This window comes from Lissotriton vulgaris, chromosome 7, assembly GCF_964263255.1.
Source record: "Lissotriton vulgaris chromosome 7, aLisVul1.2, whole genome shotgun sequence".
In the NCBI taxonomy this organism is placed as follows: domain Eukaryota; kingdom Metazoa; phylum Chordata; class Amphibia; order Caudata; family Salamandridae; genus Lissotriton; species Lissotriton vulgaris.
In genome coordinates, this window is record NC_141695.1 from 437,981,076 (window position 1) to 438,002,463 (window position 21,388).

At 42.9% G+C, this 21,388-nt stretch overlaps 1 protein-coding gene across 2 annotated transcripts in view; it reads left to right on the plus strand.

The window, feature by feature from the left end:
• Positions 1-21,388, plus strand: part of MPV17L (MPV17 mitochondrial inner membrane protein like) — a 268,705-nt gene that overhangs the window by 227,370 nt on the left and 19,947 nt on the right. For both annotated transcript variants that reach the window (XR_015297477.1, XM_086930430.1), the window contains exon 3: positions 12,885-12,955. Coding sequence is in view for 1 of the 2 variants with exons in the window: in XM_086930430.1 (XP_086786556.1) it covers positions 12,885-12,955 (71 nt within the window). In the remaining variant the exon portion in view is untranslated. The remainder of the gene's footprint in view (positions 1-12,884; positions 12,956-21,388) is intronic.

Sequence of the window (21,388 nt, forward strand, 5' to 3'; positions counted from 1 at the left end):
TATCTATCGCCATCATTCTATCTATCGCCATCACTCTATCTATCTAACAATCTGTCTGTCTATCTATCTATCGTCCTCCCTCTACCTATCTATCGCCCTCACTCTATCTATCTATCGCATTCACTCTATCGCATCATCACTGCATCACTCAGCACCACCACAGCATCACTCAGGGGCACCACAACATCACTATGCGCTACCACACATCACTGAACGCCACAGCAATACTCGTCGCCACCAGGGGCGGCCTTAGGCATGTGCAAGCTGTGCACCTGCACAGGGCCACCAAACTTCAGGGGCCATCACACCAATATATATCCTTAATATAATAATCCTCTGAGGATGGATACATATTTGCGTGGTGGCCCCTGGAAGGGATTTGGCGGCCTCCGGCTCTGTTCCACTCCCGAACCTCTGACCCCCCTCCTCTTCACTGGCCTCCGCGCCTGCGTTTCTCCGCCCCAACCGGACCCCCTCTTCCGGGGCCCCCAACCTACGCTCCCTGCCCATGGCCCCCATGAGCCTAGAGCCGGCCCTGTCGCCACCACAACATTACTCAGCGCCACCACAGCATCAATCTGTGCAACCATTCAACAACAACTGGTTCGAATATGTTCTCTTAATGTTTCAACCTTTATTACAAATGTCACAAAAAGATGTTAATATTTCACTTCTGATCTGGATTTTCGTCACAATAAAATACACTGAACATAATCTTCACAAAAGTTACTTACAAAAGTTTAAACTATTGCCATTATAAATTACAATAACTTTTATTTAGGTATTAATAATTAAAAAAAAGTAAAAGCCATTGTTATTTGTAATAGCAATCCATCTAAGTCACGTAAATACAACACAAATTGCATTACAAATGCTATAGGTGTCACATTTGCGAAAGTTATAACTATTGGCATTGTAAATGACAAAGCTATTAATTTCGCTATTTTTAAAACCAACACATAAATAAAAAAAAGTTCAATTACAATACCAATAGCTCAAACTTTCCTAATGCGAGGCCTATTGCATTGCAAATGCTTGCTTTTCTTCTCCTCTTTCATTGTTTCCCTTTTTATTTCTTATTTCTATTCTTTCTTCTATCCTCCCTTTCTTTCTTTATACTTTCTCAATAGCAAGAGATTGGCAGCCGGTGGCAGAACAATTGACCTTTTTAGGTCTCAGTTAGCCCAGACCGTTTGATTTTTACTGAAAATATATGTATGAAATGGTTCCTTATATGGTTTTTCAACTACACTTTGTGGTTGTTATTCACATTTTCTCCAACCCTCTCAATCATGCATTAAGGGGCCCACTTCAGTATGAGTTAGGGCATGCTGCCCTTTCACAATGAGCACATTCACACACAAAGGAGTTCCCTTCGGTGCCACGGTATTGTTTGCTTTTTTTGAGCCCCAAAAACATTTTTTTTAACTGTTTTTTTTTTTTTTTTTTTTTTGAGTGACGAAAAGCCGGTAGTTCCCGAGCAATAAGGTTTTGCAACAAGCAAAACAAAACAAGAATTGCCAAAAGGCCGGCGATCAACCCCTTTCCCAATGCTTGTTTCCCCTGGGAAGATCACGATTGTTGCACAGAATATAGATGACCAGTATTTGCAGACCTTGCACAGGTCCTGTAGACTGTTAATTCAAACCTGCAATGCGGCACGAAACAGAAGTGCAGAACTGTCCTGGGCGTGAGTTACTGACGGCAGCCGCCCCCGCTGGTAGCATTTCAAAGTCAAAGAAAAGACAATTGCTTCTTTCTGTTGCATGATCGGTCTAGGAAATGAATTCCCCGGTTAAATTAAGGGCAGTTGATTTAATTTAGTCGCCCTCGTCTTTCACCTGGATATGTGCTTCTAAAATTAGTTCTGTTTGAGGTGCGCTCAAGCTGAAAAGCAGACGGAGGGAGGGTCGCCGTAAAAGAACTACCAATTCAGGCCGCTGGCTCTGTTCGCATCCGCCCCACGTCAGGGCTGCGAGTGCGATGACTTCGGGGTCATCAGCGCAGGCTGACCCTACGCTGGGATTCAGTGGCAGTAAAGCAAGCTTAGTGTCCTGTATCTAGAATAGCTGGCCAGTAAGATGCTCCAGACTGGATCAACGCATTTGGCCAGTGCAAAATGTTAGATCATTCTCGTCTTTCTAATGTTTAATTACAATATCATTAATATCTGGAAAGTGTCAGGTAAAATGTAGGTAAGATTCCACCCGACCTTTACCGGGGTGATCCTGGATGGCAGCTCTCAATTTTGTGCCACCGTACTTCTATGCGCTTTCCTCCAGGGAAAGCTCTTAGGCGGCTACCAGCTGCAGGCATGTCTTTACACAACAATATATATAAATATATTTCTTTCATCTGGTTTACAGCTGAATAATACAAATAACATTTGCGTAAGAAGTGAAGAGCACAAGTGATCGAAGTACATTTTGGTACATGTCTGACAGTTGAAAAACTCCCCTCGGCTGTCAAACACATGCACCAGTTATGAAATAACATCTACATTTTTCAATTTCCGTTCGAATAGCTGAATTTGCAATCTTATGTTTCCGAAAAGATTTCTAAACACAGTTTAGCTGGAAATAATTCTCGGTGAGTACAACACTGACCCTTTTTAGTTGGTATTATTTAAAGATTTCCAAAGGCATGCAAAATAGCAATGAATTTAGTGGCACACGGCCTGATTCGCAAATGTATGTTCACACACTTAAGTGAATGCAGGTATGTATCTAATTAAGAGTAAAAAGTCACATCAGTTTCCAAACATAATTTACATTGTTCAGACGTAATATTGCACCAGCAAGAGTGAGGTGTGTTCTTCAGTGGGCTTCTATCTACTTGGGTGAAGACCTACACACTTCCAAGTTTGTGGTGTTTATAATCCTTTACTAAATAAATGCCCCAAAAATATCCTCCATTGGCTTCTTATTAAGAAGAAGATTCTTTTGAAACCACTTACGCTTATGCATAAAGCCTTTAATAACCTGGCCCGAAATATTTTATTGACAGGACCATGCAGTATCTCCAATCGAGGGGCCAGATGTACAAAGATTAGGAACAGCGATTTTCAAATTGCGATTTCCTGAGAATGGAACGTAGGAAATCGCTATTCCTAATGTATGGAATGAGTTTCGATTCCTAAAGGGGTCACAATCGACCTACCTCATGAATACTAATGGAGAAGGTTGCAGATTGCGACCTATTAGGAATTTTAGCCCTCACAGGGATGATGGCCTGCACACATCAGCAGACCTCCATGTCTGTGATAGCTTTTTAATAAAGCAATATTTTTTTTTAAAGCAGCTTGTTTTCCTTAAAGAAAGACAGGATGCGTTTAAAAAGACAAAAAAAATGAAAACGTTTAAGTTTCATATTTTAAGAGTAGGCTACTCTTAAAAAATATTTGTATCAACATTCACAAAGGAAAAGGGGTCCAATGGGGAACCCTTCCCATTTGGCAATGGTTACCACCACCCTTGAAGTGTTGGTCAAAAATGTATGTTTTGCAACCGTAATTTGGACGTAAATCATTCATACATACCACTGCCAATCGGTATTAGGAAAGAACGCCGTAAACACGCCCCTTCCAAATACTGATTCACAAACCCAATTTGCAATTCGGTAACAGGTTGCCGAATTGCAATTTGGCTATTGTACATCTTAAAAACCTTTATTTGCGGTTCGAAACGGGTTTGCAACCTCAAAAAAGGTTTTGTACATATGGCCCTAGATCTCTTCGATCTTCTTCAGCAATGTTGGTCAAGGTCCCTTGATTTAGACGAGTAAGCATAAAAGATAGCTCCTTCTCAGTTCTTGTGAATAAGAAGTGGAATTTGTTGCCACTCTTTGCCAGCTACTGTTCATGGAATGTGCTTTCAGGAATATGCTTTCAGGAAAGCTCTTAAGACCTTTCTTTTTGCTTCCCGGTAGATGGGCAGGTTGTAGGTGTTCCTCTGCAGACTTAGCACCCGGACACTTCCCAGATTAGCTGTGTGCTTTATAAACTGCTCATTCATTCATATCCCCACCCTATGTTTCTCTGATGTGTACATTTGTACATATGTGAATATAACAGGTTGTACATGTATGTACTTGTAAATTAAAATATAACAGTTATTTTTGGCCAGGCATATAAGCGGTTTTTGCCCTTTGCAACAGGTGCAATGCTTTATGCTTACCCTTAGCAATGTTTGATTTATGCTTGGCAACATCCTTTTCACCATTAGCAGCAACATTTTCTCTTTATTTAAACCCAGCCAAGCCAGAACATGTATGCAGAGAATTTTCTGCAAGTTCACATTTAGCTGAGTGTTTCTATGCAAGATGGCACTGCACAGGAAAAGAACATTAATTGTTTACTGTAAAATATTTCTTATGAAGAGCGATCGATGTCAGTGCAATTTGTCACGAAAGAGTCGATTTTCACTCATCTGTGGCTAAGCGAAAAACTTAGCAATATTCAGAAAGTTGTGAAATGAACACCTCTAATATAAATACGCCACCCAGATGCAATGGGACTTTCACGATTTTTTAAATCTTAATAAGTAAACATATTTTCCCTCTGTAAAAGGGAAGCCTTTACACAATACCTCCCCGGGATTTAAGGTTTTTCTCCCCTCCCTTCTGTGGACTAGATTTCTGACCATATCAGCAGAAAATAGTGTGGGATATGCTTGCTAAAGGTTTATGAACTCTTTGATGTTCTGAATGTGTGAGAGTGTTGCTTAAGAAACTGATTGAGAGGATGAAAGCTGAATGAGAGTGCTTGTGATTTTTGATGGGATATATTGTTATTGATACAAATGTATGTCTCAATGTATTGTGATCTTAAAAAATGTAAATAATTGTCAAAAATGAAAAAAATCTTCTTTTGAGAAATAAAAAAAGTGATTAATTCAGACAGAACCAGCAGGCTGTTGCACATATTGTCTTGGTTTGCAATATGATTGTATAGATTGGATCATAAAATATGAGAAACAGTAGTGGCGTTTGTTTAGTTTAAATAAAGGTTTATGAACAGCACAAACCTGGAAGTTTGTGTGTTTTCACCGACATAGACAGGCTTCCTTTTGAAACCCACGCCCCACCCCAACAACGTAACTTATGTTTTCATATTCACCTGAATTTACACTCGATACACAGCTGCATTCACTCTGGTTCATGAGCATACTTTTACGAATCAGGCTCAGTGACACAACATTCACTGCAATTTCGCGTGGATTTGGATCTGAAAAGTGGTCAGTGTTGTACTCCACTGAGGAATATTTCTAGCTAAACTGTGTTTAGAAATCTTTTCGCCAACAGAAGCTTTCAAATTCAGCTAATTTAAAGGAAATGGAAAAATATAGCTATTATTTCATAAGTGGTGCATGTGCTTGACAGCTGAGGAAAGTTTTTCATCTGTCAGTCAAGTGCCAGATGTACTTTGGTTACTTGTGTTTCTCACTTCTTAAATGTTATTTGTATTTTGCAGCTGTAAACCAGATGCAAGATTTTATTTGTAAAGACTTGCATGCAGATGGTAGCCGCCTCTTAGAGCTTTGCCTGGAGTAAAGTGCATAGAAGTTAGGTGGCATACAATTGAAGCGTTGTCTTCCCAGATCACCCTATGTTAGGAGCAGGTGTAATATTTGTCTAAATTGTAAATTCCACTTTCCAGATAATACTTGGGTGATAAATAAGCATTAGAAGGACGAGATTGGTCGAGCATTTTGCACTGGCCAAATGTGTTGAGTCAGTCTGGAGCATCTCACTGGCCAGCTATTATTAGTCACATGACAGTTAGTGGGAATACTGATTTTGCTTCCTGGCCTTACATCGTTTGGTACTGATGTGTCTTTTAGCCCCTTCAAACTTTAGGACACCTGCTAGTTTGTGATGCTTTGGGAGAAGGTTGTAACTCTGGCTATGCTCAGGTCAGCATTATGCGTATTATTCAAGCGAACATCCCCTAGTTCCTGTATCAATATCCTCCCTCCGCCAACTATCAGCCGAAAACCCAATCAACCCTACACCCAAAGGGCAAAGACCTGCTAAGCAGACCAAGCAAGAGAGAGGGGAAGAAGGAGTGGTAACTGAGAAGTAACAGTGCATCATGATGTGTGTGCCAGTTCTCAGTGAGAAGACATGGAAAGGGTAGCTTTCCAATGGAAGATGGTTACTAGTTTGAATCGGGTAGAGCCAGAGAAAGTGGAGGAGGGTTGGTAACTGAGAAGTAACAGTGCACCATGATGTGTGTGTAAGTTGTCAGTGAGAAGACATGGAAAGGGTAGCTTATTAATGGAAGATGGTTACTAGTTTGAATCGGCTAGAGCCAGAGAGAGTGGAGGAGGGGTGGTAACTGAGAAGTAAAAGTGCACCATGATGTGTGTGCGAGTTCTCAGTTAGAAGACATGGAAAGGGTAGCTTCCCAGTGGAAGATGTTAACTAGTTTGAATTGGGTAGAGCCAGAGAGAGTGGAGATGGGGTGGTAACTGAGAAGTAACAGTGCACCATTGTTAGATTTGGGGGTCTCTAGTTGGCACAGGTAGGTACTTGTGACAGGTAGGGACCCTTGCCTCTAGTCCGGATAAGGGGATTACACTCCTAAAATAACTCCTGCTCACCCCCCTTAGTAGCTTGGGACGAGCAGACAGGCTTATCTCGGGAGAAGGTGTGTTAAGCATTTGTGACCACATACAGTACCCAGTGACAACACTACAGATGGACACTGCACAAGGTTTTATATAAATAAATAAGTATACTTTATATAGAGTTACCACAAGACCATAAACGACAAAAATACACAATACTGTTACTTTAAGATGGTAGATTTTAGCTTAGTTCAGTTCAGTTCTTAGATGCAACACTTTGCGTCAATGTACCTAAGGTTGCGTTGCGCTTCCTGCCCAAGCAATGTCGCAGCGAGGGAAATGCAGCAAAGTTCAGGTGCAAAGAAATAAAGACGTGAAGATCTTCCAGATGCGGCACGCTCCTCGGGGATGCGAGAAGTTCACGGTTCGATGCGTGGACTGCAGCGGCGACACTCTTGTTACGCGATGCGACGGCAGCAGCTCCAGTTGCGACACTCTTAACCCACGATGCGACAACTACAGTGGCTATATCCACAATGCGACGGCAGCAGCAGCTCCGACGGCGGCGCGCTTCTCGGGGATGCAAGGTGCTTTTCTTCGATGCGGTGCAGGGAGACAGTTCCAGTGGCGACACCCTCCCTTGGAGGTGCGACGGCGACACGCTCCGACCTCGTTGTGAGACTCTTCTCTTGATGCAGTGCAATGCTACAGCGGCGACACCCTCCTTCGGAGTTGCGACGGCAGCAGCAGCGAGGGCGACACGCTTCCTCTGCATTGCGGCACGCTTCTCTTTGATGCGGTGCAGTGCGACATTTCCAGAGGCGTCACTCTCCTTCGGAATTGCGACGGAAGGCACCGCGACGGCGACACGCTTCTCGATGAGTCGCGCTTCCAGCTCCTTGCGACACGCAGTTCCTCAGAAGGCCCAAAAACAGCAACAGGCACTTCCAAAGAACTCTGGGGAGCTGGGAGGTGAAATCTGTTGTCCCTGAGACTTCAGCAGGAGGCAAGCTCTTTCCTTCACAAGTTGAAAGCAAAGTACACAAAGTTCATTTCTCCTTCCTTTGGCAGTAAGGCAACCACTGCAGGCCAATCCCCCAAGCAGCACTTCAGCTTGGGAATAGTCTCTCCTCAGTTTCTTCAGGTTCCTCTCCTCAGTAAGGGTTTCTTTTTGTAGTCCAAAGTATTCTAATTTCATGGGATCAGGGTCCCAATATTTATACCCCAAAATCCTTTGTTCTCTGAGGGGAGAGGGGCCTCTGCCCAGTCCAAACCAGTTCTGAAGCACTCTCTTTACCAGACTTCTTTCCTTTCACAGTGCAGAGCAGGCACATCAGACGCAACACAGGAGGTGGAGCCAGCATTGTGGAAGGCAAGTACAGTCCTGGAGCACTTTGTTTACAGGACTCCTTCTCTTCTTCCAGTGTGCAGGGCAGAGACATCAGCCGCTCCCCAGGAGGTGGAGCCAGCATTGTGGAAGGAGGGCACAGCCCTATTCAAGGTTCAGGTGCAACTCCTCCCTCCCATCTACATGCAGATCTCTCTATTCACCACTGGGCTGACCCAGCCTGTCTCTTGGAATCCCCCAGCCCTGTCACTCACAAAACCAGACAAAGAAATACACAACCTAGCAGAGGCAGGCTTGAAAGGTTAGACAAGCAAATACCTACTTTCTAAAAGTGGTATTTGCAAACACAGAATGTTAAAACCAACTTCACTAAAAGATGTATTTTATCATTCTGAGTTCAGGCATACTAAACTCAAATTACTCCCATGTTCTCTGAGACAGTTAGGATTATAAACATGTAATAATCTAACAACCCATTCTGGCCTATGGAGAACAGGTAGCCTTGCAATAGTGAAAAACGAAAATGGCTTTAATTCACTATTAGGACATCCCACACACATCAGGGCTTGTCCTACCTTATACTTACAATGCACCCTGCCCTTGGGCCTACCATAGGGGTGACTGATATGAAGAAAGGGGAAGGTTTAGGGACTGGCAAGTGGGTCACTTGCCCAGTCAGTATGACAGTACCAGACTGCACGCAGGCTCTGGAATGGCAGACCGTAGACACATTTTACAAGTCTGCTTCGTGGGTGGCACAACCAGTGCTGCAGGCCCACCAGCAGCATTTGGATTTACATGCCCTGGGCACACTCTGTGCATGGTACTAGGGTCTGACAAGTAAACCAAATAGTCAAACATGGAACCACTGATTAATACATCAATGTACAATAGGGAGCACTTGCACTGTGGCACTGAATAGCAGTGGCACAGTGCCCAAAGCATCTAACACCAGCAAAAAAATACATGAGGCAACAGCGAAAATGGAAGGGAGACCCACGCCAACGGTGCCATGTCTAACAACCGTGATGTGTGTGTCAGTTCTCAGTTAGAACATATATATATATCTAAGGGATATACCCAACTCATCCGCCTGTATCTGGGTACAGAACACAATCATATATAAGAAAACAATGATACTGAGGAATTGATATGTTACTTTTATTAATTTGTAGGGAACATTCAATTACCCTCACTTTAGTGCTTCAATCCTATAGACATGTATTACCTAAATTGATATAGGGCACACATAGTTAATGGCACTGATCTTCAAACAAAGATAACATTAAATTATATAAAGACATACAAATGTAATTAGAAGAAAATAAATATGCAACAAAAAACCTAATACAAATAACGTAATGTTGCCAATACCCTAAAGTATATTTCTATTGTTAGTGTCTGCCCATTTATTTAAGGCAGTCCACTTGGAGATAGCCTAATGGTGTGTACACAGAGGCAAAACAACCCCTTTCTTATAGCTCTCTTGTGTCACCGAACGTATTTTATAGAAAACTCATTTTAGATTCAGTAAGGACTCCTCCACAGTAAATATCGTCGACGGGGACGCGTTTCAGCCTCTGAAATCTTTTCGGCCTCCTCAGGACGAGGGCAAAGGATTAATAATCACCAGGTTCTTTAGAGGTCATATAACTAATAGCCTCGGGCTGCACCTCGATAGCGCCTGATTGGCGCTAAAATTCAAAATAAACTCCCTTATCTCACTCGTAGTGATCAATCTATGGTGGCTGAACCAATCATCTGATGTTTTGTTATACCGCCTCCCGGTCAGCTGTAAAAGTTGGAGCCGATAAGTACTCTCGGTCCTCTTTCAACAACTCAGCATGTGCCAAGTTAGAAGACATGGAAAGAGTAGATTCTCAATGGAAGATGGTTACTAGTTTGAATCAGATAGATTGGATAGAGCAGGAGAGAGTGGAGGAGGGGTGGCAACACGGGCAAGTACCAGTGCGCCATGATGTATATGCCAATTATCATTTGGAATCATGGACATCTTAGCTTCCCAATGGAAAATGGTTGCTAGTTCAAACCTTGCCCTCTAGGGCAGTAGAATAACCTAATGAGACAAAAAGGTGCCTTTGTGCGCAACATCCTTGATCACACATCTGTTATAGCGACTGACTTCTGAGAGCTATTCTCAGTAATTCAGGGCACCTCTAGTAATGGCTGTAGGATTCTTTTTCATATTTGTTTATTTGATGCCCCATAACCGCGCCGGCAGGAGATAGGTGGTGGTAGGGTGCTGGCCATGTCGAGTCATGAGACAACTGCCATAAGAGTGGATGCTCACCAGAGTCTGAGTACCCTGTGGGACTGTTGCAGCAATTACATTTAGAAGAGTATACCACGCAGTCTGCCGAAGTGGAAAATGAACTGAGACAATGGCAACACTGTGTGAGACCCCAGTATGCATTACAGAGCAGCAGAGGACACACCGTTAACCTGTATGTTGGCCTTTTCTATGCGTCCTACTCAGTTCCTAGGACCACTAACTTTCCTTGTTTCCTAGCACATTCCTATTTAAAATCCTTTCTTAGCACACTTCTGATGTTCCCTTCTTGTGCAGTAGCGTCATACAGCGAGCTCAAATGACCACTGCCAGAAAATCCTACTTCATCCTCAGGACATCCTCCCAGTTTATATTTTTATTAATAAATGCCTTGTTGCCTTTTTATCTTATCTTGGTTTTGCCTCTGTTTGACACATTTATTCACCCAATGTAAGCCCCTTACTCCACCCGCCTCTTTACATCCATCGATCCAATTAGTAGTGAATTGCATTCCTGGAACAATATCTGAAGTTGTACCGATTGTAGGATTCTTTTCACGACACGGCTCCCCTGTGCACTGGCACCTTTCAAGTTCCACCCTCCGCCCCACCATAGTTATTACAGATCTTATGTATACTGCACTGAAAAGATGACACGGTGCGCACCTTCTTTTCTCCCAATTATGTAGTGTTAATCCCTTTGTTCTCTTCTGTCGCGTGCAACTCCCCGGAAAACGCGGACAGCCCTGCCACGTTGTTGAATGAAAATGCACTGTAAAAGGAGCGAGTCCCACTCCTCACCGGGTGCACAGCTTAAGTGTTCATGGCATTACAAAATATGCCACCAAATGAATCATTTATTCTCTTCTTCTTTATTATGCATCACAATCATCAAAACTTTTTTCATTCTTCTTGCTTTTGCGCATGCCACAAGGGGGAACGCTTACATTTTCGCTCAACTCTAAATGAGGCAGAAATGCTAATCCAAGCCTTCTTCTGCGCCACGAAAGCATATGTAAGTTTTGTCCATGTACATAAAACTCATTTACCCAATGCATTTTGGGCCTTTTGTTTGGCCCTTCATCAGGGGTTATCTAAAATGCAAAATACATGATTTAGACTATGTTTTACTCAATCCCTCTCAACATCAAATACACATAACAAATCATGGCTGTCTCAAAAATCAACGTATTCCCGCTAAAAAACGTAGTGTAATGCTACATATTTCCATGAATACCTCTACTCATGGAGGAGAGTAGAGGTATTCATGGAACTTACATATGCTTTCGTTTTGATGATTGTGATGCATAATAAAGAAGAAGAGAATAAATGATTCATTTGGTGGCATATTTTGTAATGCCATGAACACTTAAGCTGTGCACCCGGCGAGGAGTGGGACTCGCTCCTTTTACAGTAGATCTTATGTATACACAGCACTCTCGGGAAAAACATGCATTTTTACGGGACTGTGTTTCCATAGGACTACAAGGTCTTCCAACTGGTGCATGGTCCTGATCTACAAACGTTCCACTGTACCTTTGGGTTAAAAATAATTTTGTATTTATGTTTTTGAACCTCATTCTTACTTCTATTTTCTCCTTCCAGTTGTAGCATCGTTTTAAATACTATAAATTAAAATAGTGACCACTGATGCTCTTTGATATGCCATTAGGTGTTAAACCAATAAAGTGAAATAAATGAAGTAGTCCCCGCTGATCTTTCCTAGCAGTAAACTCCAGGATGCTTTCTGTTTCTTACCTTCCAGTGGGATAGCGGAGGATGCCGCGCTGCACCGAAGCTGGTTGGTCTACTGGTGAGCAAGTAGACTGCGCTGACATGCACTTCAGTGCTGGTTGTGTTTGTACACACTGCACACCACCATAACCTGCTATTTGCTGGATGTGCGTCCTTCACTGCCTTGCCACATGCATGTGTTCATATAAGGGTGCACTACTGTGGATTGAGCAGACCGCCCTCCACTGGACCTACCACGGTTCCCAGCCGCAGACACTTGTCTGCCGGCCCCACAGAGGTGGTGTAGCCAGAGAGTGCACCATAGACTCTGAAGAGTAAAGTCTGTTGTGCTGGCTGTCCGGTGCCACTCGCTGTAATATGGCATGGCCTAACACCCCAAAGTCTAAGGGACTCCCACAGTACAACTGGACACCACAAACACAAGAATATAGAACATATGTGTATCAAATAAAAGATATAGGAAAAATTAGAATTTAGCAGCTACTGGATGAAGCAAATGCTTGTAGCATAGATGTCAAAAAGATGCTTTTCTGTTGTCAAGTATGTGGCAGCTGGTCTTGCCAGCAGCTAAGTGTATACGTGTACGGCTTTGCTGTCAGTTGGATGCCGTGCATTCTTTGTAGCTGTTGTGCAAACTTCAGATATACTCTTCTCTTGTCATATCGGTGTTTTGGTCTTTTTAAGTTCTTTAATTATGTATGGTGATTTGTTAGGTGCGGCCTTTTATATTCCTGGAAGCCAGTGGAGTGTCACGGGGTTAGAGGGTTGGGGCAAATGGAGGAGTAAGAGGCACAACATTCAGTAATCTGTTTATCAAAAGCTTCCACATGATCGCCTCCGTTGTCAAATAGATGCTCAGAGTGCTTTAAGTTTATCATCGTCTCTTTGTATCTCTTCCTCTGTATCCTTGTCTGTAAATGCAGGTTTGAGCATCTTGGATGGTGAAGAAGACATCTTTAAGAACCTGAGGGAAAAGTTCTGGCCCACCTACAAGGTAATACAAAATACAGCATATAACCTCTGCATGCCTGTTCTAGTTCGCAAAGAAACCCGTGTGTAGAGAGGAAGGCCAGCTGGCAGTACAAGTACCACCCTGCTGCTTCGGGCTGGCCTACTTCGAATACTGAAGCAGCCGCTGAGCTCTAGCATTCACTTCTCTGATACAATAGACGACAGTAAACAAAATGTGGGTTGTGGGTATGTAGAAATTCAGTATGACATCATATTACCAGAACTTTCCGCCTAAAAAAGATCAGCCAATATACATTTGTTCTATACCATTTCTAAGCGAACTGTATTTTGCAAACTATTCACCTGAGCTTGGAATCAAACGGAGCACAGGATAGCGGGGTACTGACCAGGCTTTGTCCAAAGTGTCTTCACGTCGGTGCTGAGATGAGTTGTGTCTTTGTCACCTCCACTTCTACAAGACGTGTCACAACTGGGCCATCATGAGTCCTTCTCCGGCCCCATCTTTAGATCGGCGAGTGGTCCTCAGTCTGAAAGGTGGAGAGTTGTAGGAGTCCTTCCGACCCAACTGTACGCAGGTCCCATGCTTGTAATATACCAGGACGTTGCATGACTTGGTGCCGCTGGAGACCCCGTACAGGTACAGCTCTTGGGACACTTGATCACTAGTAACCCAACTTCTGTTTAATTCAGTAATGCGAACAGTGCAGTGATTGTGTTCATCGTAGTGATCACAGTTAGATTCTGTTGATTGAAACTTCTCACCCAATGTGTTACTACTTTTAGCCATTGTTCATATTTATTGTGCTTATTTTAGAGGACTTGGTCCTACCTATTGCCGACACATCCCTATGTATAGGTAAGATGTCCATGTTATTTGGTAACTAGTCTCAAACATCATCCCGCCTCCTTTGATCTAGTTCAGGGCTGTTCAACGAAGCCTCCCCTGGCAGTCTAGATAGTTTAAGAGGCCAACCTTCGGTAGTGTTCAAAATCAACGATCTCACCCTTGTTAGAGCGACGTTGTCGATAAATGCACGGGTCTGTGAGGAAAGCAGGGCAATATATGTAGTAATTAATGGCTTTGGGTTCACCTTATCCCTCCAAAATACAGGTATCATAAACTGACGCTGGTTTGTAAACATCTGTGATAATGCATCACAATGCATTTGACAGTTCACTGAGGTCTGTGGATGCATAGAGCTTGGTACAAGCAAAACAGATGTGAGAATCAACCTATGTAGAGAATAACGTTGGTGAGCAGTAGAAAAGTTCCAGTATTCTCACCAAGAGCTGAAGGACAAACAGAACTTACCTCAGATCTCTCTCTTTAGTTTAGACTCTGTAGGAGAAAAGAGTATTTTTCTTTGCGTCCTCCAACCAGTTCAAATTGTGGGATGGTAGTGGAGCAGGGCATTTCATTGGTTCATTAATGTCAGACTCCTAGGAGGATTTGATCTAAGTTTTCTGGGTGATTCACACAGCTAAGAAAAATGGGAGGAAGGCTGGTCTTAGGGACCAACATGCTAAGTGGGGTTTTCTCACCTGACAATGTGGGGGTCTTCTGTGAAGGAGGCGTCCCTTATCCTAGCCTTCCTAAGAATTAAAGAAGCGAAGGGAAGTCTGTGAAACATATAATGTAAATGCAGGTTTCCAATAGTTTTGCCAAATTTTGGGAATGGGACACATTCTCTGCAAAATATACAATTATATTCCCACTTTTTCTTTTCTTTAGAAAAAAGTACGTGTACATTTTATAAAGGAAGGGCACACCTTCACAATAAAAAGAAACACATTTTCTATTTAGTTTCCTCTTATCTGGGTTATATATTGAGCTCCCCGAACAGTTTGGTGAGTCAAACCAATATTAGAATAAATAACCAATAAACAATATAAAGCCTCCAAGCAATCCCCCCCGTTCCTCCCTCCTGCCTCCCCGACCATTTTGTTACCTTTTCGTCCATTTTGTCTGTCTTAGTATCTTACTGTGACCATATTACTCCAAGATTTAGTGCCTTTAACTTTCAGTGTAGGCTATCTCATTCGGCGGCCACATTATTTCTCTATTATCTTTCCTTATGTATTACAGGACAGGCAACCATAAAGCCATGAAATCTTCCCTGTCATTTTTTACATGTGCTGATAATCACTCTAATGCCTTATTCTTCCTTATTTCCCCTACACCTATCTTGCCACATTAGGCTAGATTTTATCTTTCCTTAATCTACCTGTGGTCATTTTAACAATTAATAACGTAATGAAATATCAATCTTCAAACTCTAAAAGTGACCTCCTTCCATTCCACAGAGTGAAAATCCAAAATCAAAGTTACGGGATCAGCCTCCAGTGTAAACACAGTTATGAAATTTAGTTTCTGGTTGGATCATCCAGTACTGCATTTGTCAGTAGTGAAACCTGTCAGATTTCACTTGACAAAATGTGCATCTGCAATTATCAAATCAAAAACTGTATTTGTCCTTTGACAAACTTATCATTGTCATAGCTGAAGGGCTGATCCTGTGCTGGTCAGGCAAAAACCTGGATTATCATGCTGAGGAGTTAGCGGGTATAGGAACATAGTGTTTCTTTTTTTATTTCATGGCCATTTTATCCGATTCATCTAACTACGTAGTCACAATGTGACTCTAGTACATGATCTGAGATCGATGGTCAAATCCCGAATGGCTCTTCCACCAACAACCCTGTCCATGTGGACCCAAATATCCAACTTCTTCCTGGATCATGCTCCCACTACCCTGACTTGGGCTGCTCTACTACTAAACTACGTTTGGAAATCCATCCCCCCCTTCTTCTTCGGGGTCTTCAGGAATCAATTACAGACTCTCTGGATTTCTCCTATCAGGTAAAGTCTAAAAGAGGTTGAAACGTGTATAAGATTATAGGTATTACTGATATTTTGGTTGTCCCGATGCAACCCAACCAGGATTTGACTTCATCGTCAAGGTGAGCTAGCCTTCTAATTTCATCAACGGTCTGCCTTTCCAGTGTGAGGCAGGATGGGGTTCATGAACCAGGGACTGTTGAAGCACTTGCAATGTGTGATCCAAGGCTTTCATGCATACTTTACATCTACATTGGTAGTGTGATGGATCAGAATGCTGAGCACCTCATGTGGTCTTTCCCAGGCTGTGGTGTAACCTCTGTGTCTGCTTCCTTTATTGCCGTCATTACTCTACTGGTTGTTAAGAAGGAGTGAAGCACTGCTTTCCTGATTGAAGATAGTTTGGTTGCAAATATTTTATGAATTTTTCCACCAAATCTGTTTCGACCTAAGATTTTTATAATGCCGTACGGTTGATGGCAGCTCATATTTCCTTCCCCATCCGTGACCCCACTCCCTCTTGCTGAATTTGGGAAAGTGTGGTGAACGTCAGTGTGTGACGGTAGGAGGCACCATGTGTCACAGTTTGGTCCATTTGGAGTTTAAAACTCCATTAAGTGAGTCAAACGTGTCTTCCCCCCTGTGCCTGTTCCTTGTCCAGCTTTCAGTGTGGTGGCTCAAAAAATTGGGAGCCCTATTACTTGCTTTGCATACTCGCCTTTTCTGCACGAAGAGCGCTCCCTCTGACTTATTCGCAATTGACCTGAAACATTGTTCTCTCATAAGGCAGCCTGGAGCCGGAGATGTGTCTGCCCTCTGAGTTTCTAATGGGCCTTCTGCCTGGTCTTTCTTGCCAAGCTGCTATGACTATCATATTGGTCAGCTCTATTCGCCGCCTTTAGGGCATCCCATAGGACTTTCCTTGGTGTAGCTGATGTGTTATTGATATCCACGTAGTTCTCACTTTGGAGCTCTCAGCTCTGTGGGCCGGGCCCTTCACTATACACCTGCCCATTGCCCATAGCTTCACCCTATAAGGGGTTCGTTCGTACGTACATCTGCTTTCGATTTCAATCCATAGAGGGGCGTATGTAGTCCAGTGCGACTTTCGCCTTGACCTTGGCCATCATCACACTTTGTGATGTTTGGCTGTTCTAGAACCACGTCTAGCCCCACTGCACTGATGCCGAGACTGAAGTGCAGGAATCTTGAGAGCGAGACAGCCATTCTTTCCGCATCATTTGTTGAGGATTTCAAATGGTGGTGTGTCTGGTAAAGTTTTGATTTAAATCACCCTGAGTTTCCTGACTCTAAATTGGTCTACAGCGAAACTGCTATATCAGCCTCCTCTATGTTAGATACGTTCACTAGCATTTTTTAATACAATACGTTTGTGTCCAACTGCTTAAGACATAACTCGCCTGTGATACCCTGTCAGCTCAGCAGTGCTCGGCACCGGCGCTTGAAACCATCTGTCACAAGGTGGCGCTGTCTGGCTAATTTAGAGATGAGCACAACAGTTAATTATGAATTTAATATACATTACAATGAATATTGTTACTGTCATTGGCAGCATGGCTGGAGCAATGTGTGGTGCACACTGCAGTGACCTCCTGACGAGAGCCCTGGTACTTATTGTTTTGCAAATTAAGCACTGCAGCTCAGGCTTCCCTTTCCACTTCTCCTCTTCTGTTCAACCCACAAACCACTTCCCAGAAACACATACGTATAGACTGAACTTAATTCTACTGGGATTTTTTTTAAATGAACTAAAAGGGCATTATTCAGCCATCCATTGGACTTTGCTTCCACAACTCACCTTTTTGGATCACTCTAGCCTCTGTCCTTGTAACTAGTCTATCTTGTTTCCCTCAGCTCTGATTTCGAGGTGTCTGCTGCTTTATTTTAGCCTCAGGATCCCCTCCACTGCCCCTTACTTCAAGTGTCTAAAGCTCTTATCGATTGTCAGTGTGTGCTTTGATAACCCTGTGTTTAGGTAGTTGCGGTTCACAGATATTGAACTGGTTCTGGTCAGCTGGGCTGAGGTAGCCCTAATGGCTCAATGGTTTCTCAGCTCCTCAAGACATCATCCAGGCAGGCTTCCGTCCCTTAGGCTTTGCTGTTTGCCCTCCTGGCCAGGAGCTGGCTCCGTCCCACACGTTCCACACTGGGCAGGTCCGTTTTCTATCCTGGGCAGGTCATCGCAGCAGGGGCTCTTCAGATCCTACGCTTTGTCTTGGACTTCAGGGGAAACAGCGAGAAGCATGTCCCAGGGCGATGACCCTCTGTATTGGAGCAGCAAAGCTCCTTCCAGGCAACATTGTTGGGCAGCCGCCAACAAACAAAGTCCAAGGTATGTTTACATTGTAATCTCTCTGCCAACCCTGATGAATGCATGCCAGTGGGCTCTTGCAGGGCTCTTGGGGACTTCGAAGAGTGGTTGTCAGGAGCAGCTCATGCAGGTAAGAGCGGCGAATGCGGGGGTTGGGGGAGGGGAGGGTATTGAGGGTATTGACAGATGAGGGATAGTTTGTTATTCGTTTAATTTTCCCTCCTCGTTGTCTGACGATCTCCCTCGCCCCACCCACCGCTCTTATCTGCACGAGCTGCTCCTGGGGTTGCCAGGTAGTCTAGGCCCAAGTTCTCCATTACTCACGCAACATAACACCAAGGTTAGGAGAGATAGGTATTGTTGCTTAGGTAGCACATGTAGGTTGTCTTGCGCACACAAAGGAGAATGACATCTTCCAGGGGCTGAGTGGGCATCATTTTGCCCAACATTGATGTCTTCAAAAGGACACCATTCACACCGCATGTAGTGGCCCGGGCACACATCACATGCTGTGTGTGCCTGCGAGGCCATGTGCAGTGTGTGTTTTTTTTTTTTTTGCGGTCTAGAGCAAAGGAATACACTCACCGTCCATGGAGAACAGAAGCAGTGGGAAGATACAGAACGCTTGACTAGGGCAGTCAGTGAAGAGTGGAACACGAGCCAGCATGGTCATGCTCTGATCATCAGACTTCTGAAGGGGCCATCACATTAGCAAGCAATGCTGAATATTGATCATCAGAAGAGTCGCAGGTCCCTAACCGGAGAGGTCTCTTGACTTAGTAAGGAGATCCTTGGATCTGCCCAGGTTTTTGGCTGCTATGTTAATGGAAGACGTCAGCTGAACAGCTTCAACAGTGTCATTAGTGGTGGTGTACAAGTCGCCATTTAGTCAAGAAATCTAGACAGCCTTCATGGAGTTCATTAAAAAACTAGCAGAAAAAATGGGATACAAATGAAAGTCGAATAGACGAGAAGGTCTCACCTGGAAATTCAGTCACATCCCTGACGGGTCAGTGATGCAGATGGTGCATTTCAAACCTCCATGCACATTCTCTAAACTGGTTCAGTGGCACAGGTTCCTGGGGTGTGATCCATCGCTGCTCTTAACCAAACCTCCAAACCATCACTATATATCCTAGGAGCTATCACACTTTACTCGTCGGTGGGGCCCATAACACTGCAAGTCATTCATTCACACAAATAACCTTTCACCTAAGATCAGTGAAAACCAGAGGAAGAGAAGCTGGATTTAGCGGAGTGTCTTACTTCATCAATTTTAATCTACATTTTAAACACTATATACATCTGCAGTTTATTAGATCTTACCATTTTAAGAAACATTAAAACACCCCACTATTTGGTCAATGGATCAGCTAGTGAAAGTTAACTAATTGGCAACAAGACCAGCTTAATTCACCATTTATTTAATATTTATTTAAAGGTTTAATCTCCTAGCATTACCTTATTTTATTTAACCTTAATTCAAAACCCCTTAAACATTTAAAATTCACCTAAAGAAAAAGAAGATTAAATTCAAACTGTTTACATTTATTAGCAGAATAGTTCAGAAATTAAGTTAAAGACATATTACCAAGGATATCGGTAATGGAAATCAGAGTTAGCGTAGAATGGTTCCCAAAAAACAGCCTCTCTGTTCTTTCTTGATGTTCACTCTGCCATCCGGACTCCATTCTCATCAAAAATTAGTCAAGAAAATTTCAAAGTCTTTGCACCATGGAAAATCAATCAGTCCGATAGCATGTCGTGGTGCAAAGAATAAATTTAAAAGCACGCCCCCTTCTTTCCTCCAAACGACCTCTTTTATACCCTTTTTCCCTAACTATCTATCTAAAATTTGAAACTTTTAGGGTCCACGCTCAACTCTCATTGGTCCATTCTAGGGGTGGATGAGGATCACCTCATCTCCTCATTGTCCATATTTCCGCCAAGTCATCGTTATGATCATAAGAAAGTTCTGATTGTTTGTTATTATATTTTTTTCACTCGTGTCCTTTAACTTGTCACTTCACCAAATTTTCTCAGGCTCATGACTTGGACATCTCAATCTTGGCACCATTCTGTTCTTCAGGCCACGCTGACTTTGACCCATGCTGCACAGGCACAGACTGCTTGCACATCTCTTGAGCATAGTCGCGCATGCGTAGAAACCCACTGTTTCGGAGTCTCGCAAACCCTCCATTTTTATTTACGGGAACTATTATAGAAACAAACACAATTAAGTGTTATATTTCGTAGTATAGCCCTTCTGTTTACAACTCCCCCATTCGAGGATAAACCTGTTAGTTATTACCTAGCTTTGAAGCTACAAATATGCATTGTTTTCTTACCATTCTCCATCCTTTCTGCCACAATTATACATTTAGGAAGCTTACATGCATAGTTTTTTAGATTAGATTATAGCATTATAGCATTTCCACACTATATTAGTAAAACGACTTCACATAATTAATGGATTAGGTTTGCAACACAAAGCATATTAGTATCCCATGTGTATTTATGTGTGGGCTTTCTATTCTACGTTGGTTAATTTTAAAACCACACGATTAATACATATTACAGTTATGGGAAGCCACTTCACAAGGGGTATACACATTTTTTTGTTTTCACCCTCGCTTCATCAACTCCCCCCCCTTTGGTGATTTATCACCGAATAACACCCCAAAATTTTCATAATATTTTCAAAACATGTTTCAAATTCTTTTTAATTAGTATGAGTTATACTCTGGTATCCTCTATTTTCTTTCTGTCTTGATAAAGTTTCTCCTTCAACTCTTCCATTTCAATGTCCCCCTTTTCACGTTCCCTTTCTTGTCTCCCTTCAAATTCCTTTTTTATAGACTTTTTAAGGTTTCTTCTTTTCTAAGTCTACAACCTAATCTTAAAACTAAAAATATCTCTATTAACACCTTAGATGCGGCGCAAATATCCCTCCCTAGTGCTGCGCTGTCCATTGGAACTAGTGCTGAATGGACGTCCAATGGACGTGCGCAGCACTGGGGAGGTAGTGCTGCCGTCGGCCAACTCCCCGACGCAGCACTTAAGAGGTTATTAGTGTTACTGGAATTAATACTTTCCCTATTATGGATCTACCTACTTCATAAAACCATTTCTTAACCCCTTCCATGCTCATGACGAGCTCAGCTCGTCATGCAGTACACTGCTTGTGTGCTCATGACAAGCTCAGCTCGTCATGAACAATGGAAAGCAATGGCTCTCAGCACAGAGGGGGAATTGCTGCAGCACTGATGGTGTTAACAGCTGAA